Below are 7244 nucleotides of genomic sequence, written 5' to 3'. Positions count from 1 at the left end.
GAGAGGGAGAGGGAGAGCCTGAAGGAAGGAGAAAGAGAAAGATGGAGATGGGGGTGTGGGGGGTAGGGGGTGAGGGGTGGGAGAGAAGAGGAGAAACCCGAAGGAGAGAGACGGGGCCTGGAGAAACAGACTGAAGGGGAAGAAGCCAGAGGAGAGGCAGAGGCACGGCGAGAGGGAGGGAAAGGCAGGCCGCGAGTCTGGAGGACCGAGTCTGGAGAGACCGAGAGAAGGGGTGAGAGCAGAGGCGCGTGAAAGGGAGAGCCTGAGGTCTAGAGCAGGGGCCTCGGAAAGGGAGGTGGGAGAGGCCAAGACCCGGCGTTGGGCGGTCAGCAGCGCCCTGCCCCCTCCCCGTACCCCGCTCGGACCCCTCAGTCCCAGAGCCTCTTCCCTGACCTGAAACAAAACCGAACCTGGCCATGCCCTCTCCGGCCCCGAGTACAAAGTGAACTCCCGGCCCCCACCCCCTCTGGGGACGCGCTGAGGTCCCCAGGACTGTCCGGCCGCTGCTGCGGGTCCAGGACAACCAGGCGCAGGGCAGGCTGACACGGCGTCCGCTTTTCCCAACGCCCCCACTCCAACCCCAGGGGCTCGCCTGGCCCGGGCGGGGAGAGGTCCGCAACAGCCGGCCGGACCGCCCAGCCCGGGCGCCCGCCCGCCCCCGCCGCGGCTGGGCGGCAGGGAGCTGAGTGGCGCTGTCCTCGGGGATCGCATCACTCCAAACCCGCCGGAGGTGAGGCTGGATACGGATGCCTGGGTCACAGGAGGAAAAGGAGGGGCTGGACCCAGGGCCCGGAGAGGAGAAAAGGCGAAGACCACGGCCGGAGATAAAAGCCCGGCGGAGGGAGCCAGGCAGAGGTCGGTGGGACGGGAGACCCCGGCCGGGCCGGGCCCAGGCAAAGTCTCCCTGGGAGCCTGGGACGAACCGCGCGGCGTAGAGCGCGGGAGCCGCCTGGAGCGCAGCATGCACACGTCCCCAGCCGCGGGGCCGGTGTGCGCCGCCGCCTGGGTCGTGTGGCCCGGACAGGTCGCACGCTGCCCCTGCGGGAGGACTCGGGGGGCCCGGGGCAGTGTGGAGCCTCGGACGGCCGCAAAGTTCCCTTCTTGCGCGAAGTGCTGGCTCCAGAGCGCGGGAGCCGCCCACTGCCCCCCCGCGCTGGCCCCGCTTAGGGGCGCCCGCCCTCTATATAGCGCACCCCTGCGGGGCCCGTGCCAGGCCGCTAGCCGCCCTGAGGTCCCCGCCGAGCGCGCCGCCCCAGGGAGCCAGCCCCCCGCCCGCAGCAGCGCCGCCGCCGCCGCCGCCGCCCCGACGGGCGCCCCCCGCCGCCGCTCGACCCCCACCGCCGCCATGAAGAAGGAGGTGTGCTCCGTGGCCTTCGTCAAGGCCGTGTTCACCGAGTTCCTGGCCACCCTCATCTTCGTCTTCTTCGGCCTCGGCTCAGCCCTCCAGTGGCCGTCAGCACTGCCCACCGTCCTTCAGATCTCGCTGGCCTTTGGCCTGGCCATAGGCACCCTGGCCCAGGCCCTGGGGCCCGTGAGCGGCGGCCACATCAACCCTGCCATCACACTGGCGCTCTTAGTGGGCAACCAGATCTCCCTGCTCCGGGCTGTCTTCTACGTGGTGGCCCAGCTGGTGGGCGCCATTGCTGGGGCAGGCATCCTCTATGGGCTGGCACCGAAAGGTGCCCGGGGCAGTCTGGCGGTGAACTCGGTGAGTGCCGGCGGGGATGGGGGTGCGACAGAGACCCTGGGGTGGGCTCAGGACCAGGCCCTCACACTCCATTTCAAGAATAGGTGCCACTGAGTGTGGGTCAGTGCACACCCTTGGAGGGAAGGTGACAGCCTCCCAAGGCCAATAAGATGAATGCCCTGGCTGCCCCGTGTCCCTGCTCAGCCTCCCTGGTTCATGCCCACCTCCTCTGCCTGCTCCCTTCCTGCTGCCCCTTTCTGGCCTCTCTCCCGGTGCCTACTGCCCCTCCTTTCTTGCTGGAAACTTTTGCCTTTTCTCTTGTCTCACTGCTGAGTTCTGCCTTCCTCTTGGGCCCCTCCTGGCTCCTGTCTGTCCCTCAGTGGAAGGCCCTGCAACCATTAGAGAGAAATAGGTTGTAATCTTAGCTCCTGCTGACCCTGGCCTCTGTGGGACTCAGTTTTCTCAGCTATGACATGGGGGTGGCCATCACCCACCACAGCAGGTATCAAGGGACCCCATTTAGAGACCATGCATGCGAGCCCCTAATTTTGTTCCTGCTCCTGGCCTCCTGCTGCCTCCTCCCCCTTCCCCAGCTCCAGATTCGTTCCCCATGTCCCATGCAAACTGGGTTCATTAATCAAACACAGAGGAGGATTTTCTCGGCCATTGTCAAGCCGTGAGTCAGCTGCACTGGAGAGACAAGTTTGAGGTTGGCACTGGCAGCAGGTCAGGCACGGGCGGGAGGTGGGCTGGGGGTGCAGTAGACAAACTGGGCAGCTGCCCGCAGGAGGGAGGGTAAATGCCAGCTTGTGGGGGGTGGAGACTGGGCAGAACTGTTGACAGGACCATGTCCAGGAAAAGCTACCCTCACACCACCCTTTGGCCACAGGCCTGCGCCCCAAGCTTTGCACACACTGTGACGTGCGTAGTCTCTTCAGCAGATGACTTCCCTGACCTGACCTGCACTGGGCTGCAGGTGTCCTCGGAGGCCCTAAACCCACCTCCCCAAGCCCCTGGCCACAGAGCCAGAAGGAGGCTGGGGTCCTAAACCACTGTCCCCTTGCAGCTCAGCAACAACACGACACCAGGCCAGGCCGTGGTGGTGGAGATGATTCTGACCTTCCAGCTGGCGCTCTGCATCTTCTCCTCTACCGATGCCCGCCGCACCAGCCCTGTGGGCTCCCCGGCCCTGTCCATTGGCCTGTCCGTCACTCTGGGCCACCTTGTGGGGGTGAGCAGAGCTGCCACGTGGCTGGGGCTGTGGAGAGCTCCTCAGGGCAAACAATAGGGGCCTGCAGCACCTCTCCGGACCAGTTTGGGCCTGGAGTGGGGCCGCTGTACTCTGTCCTGGACTTGAGAGCCCCCCAAACCTTCTGTAGCCTGGAGAAAGATGGGAATAAGTGGGAGTTGGGGCGGGGGCAGGAAACCAAGCCCAAGCTCAGAGAAGAGAGGAGCAGTGCACAGGGACCCGCAGAGGGAGAGGTCACCAGCCTAGGAACTGGGGCCTTGAGTTGGAGTTCCAACTGAGCCCCTGAACTGGTGGGCGACCCTGGGAGAGTTAGGGGTCCTGTGGGAAGGGATGTGCACTTTGCCTTTCTCACCGCCTCCCTCTCTCCGTCCAGATCTACTTCACCGGCTGCTCCATGAACCCAGCCCGCTCCTTCGGCCCCGCGGTGGTCATGAAGCGGTTCAGCTCTGCGCACTGGGTGAGTCTGGGCCTCCCTCGGACCCCTGGCAACGAGGACCTGGACACTCAGCCTTGGCTCCCTGGGCTTCCTGGGTGTTGTGGGCCCAGAGCTTGAGGGTGGGTCTGGAGAGCAGTGGCTGGAGAGAGAAGGGGACACAGTAGGGAACAGGATGCAGCCAGAACACTGGCCTGAGCCCCTGGGGACAAGGAGTCCCTGGTTGGGGGCTGGGGGGCAGCATTGTGTCTGTCCCTCTAAGTAAAGGAGGTGTCTCTACCTCTAGCCTGATCTCCTCTGAGGACTTTTTCTGTCCCTGTGAGTCTGTATGTCTAATGTTTTATTTACCCGCCCCCCGTTGAAGGGTGGGATAGTCTTCCCTCCTGTGGGTCCGTCTGAAACTTCCTTTGGGAGTTCATGGTCTCCCTCCAGAGTTCGTCTCTATCCCCTCACGGGAGGGAGAGGAGTTCTGTCCGTCTCTCTGAGGACCTGTATGTCCGTTCGCTCTGAAGGCCCCTTTGTCTCTCTTGAGGGTGGAGTGGGAGGGGCCCTGGCCCCCTGGGGATCTGTCTCCTTTAAGAATCTGGGTATCTGTGGTCCATGTCCCTGTCACTGGGGAGTGGGGTGTCAGTATATCTGTCCCTGAGGTGGGAGGAAGTCTTTCCTTCTGGAGATCCGGAAGTCGTATGTCCATCTCCTCTGGGGGTCCGTGAGTCAGTCCTCTGGAGGAGCTCAGCCCCCTGATGCTGTCCTGTCTCCACCAGGTATTCTGGGTGGGGCCCATTGTGGGGGCTGCCGTGGCTGCCATCCTCTACTTCTACCTGCTCTTCCCCAACTGCCTGAGTCTGAGTGAGCGTGTGGCCGTCGTCAAGGGCACGTACGAGCCCGAGGAGGACTGGGAGGAGCGGAAGAAGACCATAGAGCTGACTGCCCACTGACCAGCGTCAGACGGGGACCAGTCCCTCAGCCCCTGAATGGCAGGGGAATAAAAAGCATGACGGCAAAGCTTCCTTTCCCCACAGCTGGGTCCTCTGGGCTAGGGAGGAGGTACTGGCTCCCCAGGCTGCAGTTAGAAATGGGAACAGGAGCTTGTGACAGGACTCTGAGGCAGGGGCCAGGGGCTGGGGCCTGATGGGAAGGGGGTCTCTCTGGGACAGGGCAGGCTTCTGCCACGAGGTCAGACCTCAGCAATTTTGAACTCAGCACCAAGTTCACAGGCTGCCCCATGGGCAGGCCAGAAAGGGGTGGTCTGCATTCTTCAACCCCCGCTGTCCCCAGCCCCTCCTCAAGAGCTAGAGGGATCCCAGCCCCTAGGATGGCAGAGGCTGACCCTCCCCAGAGCTCCTTAAGAGGGAGACAGACTGGTTCATTAAGTGCTGCCTTATTTATTTCTGCTTAAACACACATGGGCTGGGGAATAGTGGGGTTTTCCCCTAGTGGGCTAGGGCTGCTGGTGTTTGCAATGGGGGCTTCCCAATAAACCACTGATGTTCATGTTCTGCCTCATCTCTCTCCAGAAGCTTGTCCTTGGGACACTCTGGCTCATCACCTCTCCTCTTCATCACCCCACACCCTGCCCCATGGGCTCCTCAGTCCTCTGTGGAAGACAGGGAAGCTGAGGCCAGGGGAGGCCTAGAGTCAGATATGGGGGTGGGAAGAGCAAGATAGGGGGTGGGGAGAGAGAGGGAGGAGAACAAATATAGAAAGAGAGCTCAGAGGTCAGCAGGAGGCAGTGGGAGCAGAGAAAGAGGCATCCTATTCACTCAGTCTCCCGCCCGCACACCCCTCCCACCTCAGCTATGTCGAGTCTCTGTCACTTGAGGAGGGTGTGCCAGACAGGGTGGAGAGGCGAGCTGCCTGCAGCCCCTTGAGATGCCAAGGGGTTGACCAGCCAGGTCTGTCATCGGGGGGAAGGCACAGCCTGGACTCCCCTCTGTACACCTCAGTGTTCCACGAAGGGGCCATGTTGGGAGCTGTGCTCAGCAACAGCAGCAGCCCCCTGTCCCCACCCCACCCCCACCCCCAGAAGCTGCATGTGGCCCAGGACTTTGGTTTCTTCTCTGCCTTGCAGGCCAGCGTCCCCACTGTCTTCCCCTCTGGGCCCGAGACTCTGCCCTCACTGGCTCTTGTCCCCTGGCCACTGACACTCCTTAGGAAACCTCCTTAACTCGCCAAACCTCCATCTCATAAACTATCAAGTGAGGATGAAAACTGCTTCCCTCACAGGGGTGTTGTGCAGATCAGATGAGCTGAGGGAGAGAGATTCCTGCTCTCTGTGAGGAAGAGGGTGGAATGCAGATGATAAGCTCAGCACACGGCCCTGCGTCATAGTTAAGGGGTCTGGCTTGGGGTCCAAGTCTTGATGTACAACTTCGGGTAACATAAGCTCCCTGAGTTCTAATTACCTCATCTGCAAAATGGGGCTACTTGTACTCGTGGGCGGTTGTAAGGATGAAATGAGACAATGGGTTGAAATAAAACCCTTGTGCAAACAGGGCTGGGCACTTCAGAGTGAGTGCTCAATAAACACGTGTGAAAAGAAACCAGCTCCCTGGCTGGTGTGGCTCAGGAGATGGAGCGCCCTCGGTCTGAAAGGTCGTGTGTTGGATTCCCAGTCAGGGCACATGCCTGGGTTGTGGGGCAGGCCCCCCAGGAGGGGGCGTGCGAGAGTCAACTGACCAATGTTTCCTTCTTTTTCTATCTCCCTTCCCCTCTTTGTGAAAATAAATAAATAAAATCTTTAAAAGACTAAAAAAAAAAAGAAGAAGAAGAAGAAGAAACAGCCTGTGCACATCTGGGTCTTCGGCCACACCCTAGTTCGGGTCCTCTGCGCTCCTGAGAGCTCTTGAACCTGAGCTCCAGCTTTTCTCTTGTGTGGGAACCTCCCCGAAGTCTTAAGTTTTGCCCCAGAAAAGGAGAGGCCGGGGAAGGCGCGGGGGGGGGGGGCGCGGGCGCCGGAGAGGCGGTCCGGAGATGGAGAAGAGGTGGGAGAGTGTATACCATCTGCTGGCAAGGATCAGTCCCAGGGGCGGGCGGTGAGGGCGGCAGAGTCCGCAGCCCTCCTCCGCACTTGAGTCCAGTATCTGTGAAGGGGTGCTGCCATCTCCCTGCCCTGCACTGCCCCGCCTGCCTCCATCAGCGTGCAGTTGACACCAAAAGGCAGTATATGCGTGAGAGCCTGGGTGAAGGAGCCGTCCCCCACCCGCCAGCTCCGGCCCCCACCGCATCCGGGCCGCAAGTGCCAGCTCTGACCAGCAGGGGGAGACCTCGTCCACCGAATGCAAACAGCTGCGTTCTCTGCGAGAATCCTGGGTCTGGGCTCCAGCCCGATGGGGCATGGTGTAGAGGACACGGGGAATCTCTCAGGCCTGGGTCCTCTGGGCCAGCAGAAAGCAACTACTCGCAGTTCACTCCCACCCCACTATCCAAGACAGGGTGCCGAAGAGAGATCCCTTTCCCACTAAGTCTCCACAAGACTCAGGTGCAGGCACAGCCATGACTAAGAGGCTGGCCTCTCCCCTCAGCCCAGCAACTTGCATTCCTTTCTCTGACAGGTGGGCCTGTGGAGGACAGACCATTAGGGGTGGGTGGGCACCCAGTTCGAGGGAGTTCCTGGCCCGCCGAGAGGGCTAGGGTCCAACTAGAGCTTTGGACGGACACGTTGCGGCGGTGTGGCCATTAGAGGGCGCTGTGCTCCATGGTGGCTGACCCTCTGGGCGCGGCTGGGTCCGGGCTCACCAAGACCCGCGCACACAGGAGCACGCACGCTAGCCCCGCGCAGCCACACTGACCTTTCCGTTGCAGCGAGGGGCTGCGTCTTCTCGGCATGGGCGGCTCAATCCGCGCGTGTGGCAGCCACGTCAACCCTCCCCCAT

General features: G+C 61.9%; 1 protein-coding gene across 1 annotated transcript; it reads left to right on the top strand.

Annotated features, from left to right (window-relative positions):
* Positions 1 to 1279: 1279 nt before the first annotated feature.
* On the top strand, positions 1280 to 4863 carry AQP5 (aquaporin 5). Its single transcript, XM_045830026.1, has 4 exons — positions 1280 to 1708; positions 2754 to 2918; positions 3310 to 3393; positions 4134 to 4863. Exons 1-4 carry the CDS (start codon positions 1346 to 1348, stop codon positions 4305 to 4307), a joined length of 786 nt encoding a protein of 261 aa, XP_045685982.1. The 5' UTR covers positions 1280 to 1345; the 3' UTR covers positions 4308 to 4863.
* Positions 4864 to 7244: the final 2381 nt, after the last annotated feature.

Source organism: Phyllostomus hastatus, unplaced genomic scaffold, assembly GCF_019186645.2.
Source record: "Phyllostomus hastatus isolate PE091 unplaced genomic scaffold, TTU_PhHast_1.1 phas_scaffold_93, whole genome shotgun sequence".
NCBI classification, from domain to species: domain Eukaryota; kingdom Metazoa; phylum Chordata; class Mammalia; order Chiroptera; family Phyllostomidae; genus Phyllostomus; species Phyllostomus hastatus.
The sequence above is the reverse complement of the archived record's forward strand: the minus strand, read 5'-3'. Positions and strand labels throughout refer to the sequence as shown.

Bases quoted from the DNA above. Each gene is read 5' to 3' on its own strand.
- AQP5 (XM_045830026.1), top strand. From the start codon at position 1,346: ATGAAGAAGGAGGTGTGCTCCGTGGCCTTCGTCAAGGCCGTGTTCACC. The intron at 1,709-2,753 runs GTGAGTGCCGGC...GTCCCCTTGCAG, and splicing joins GCAGTCTGGCGGTGAACTCG to CTCAGCAACAACACGACACC. The intron at 3,394-4,133 runs GTGAGTCTGGGC...TGTCTCCACCAG, and splicing joins GGTTCAGCTCTGCGCACTGG to GTATTCTGGGTGGGGCCCAT.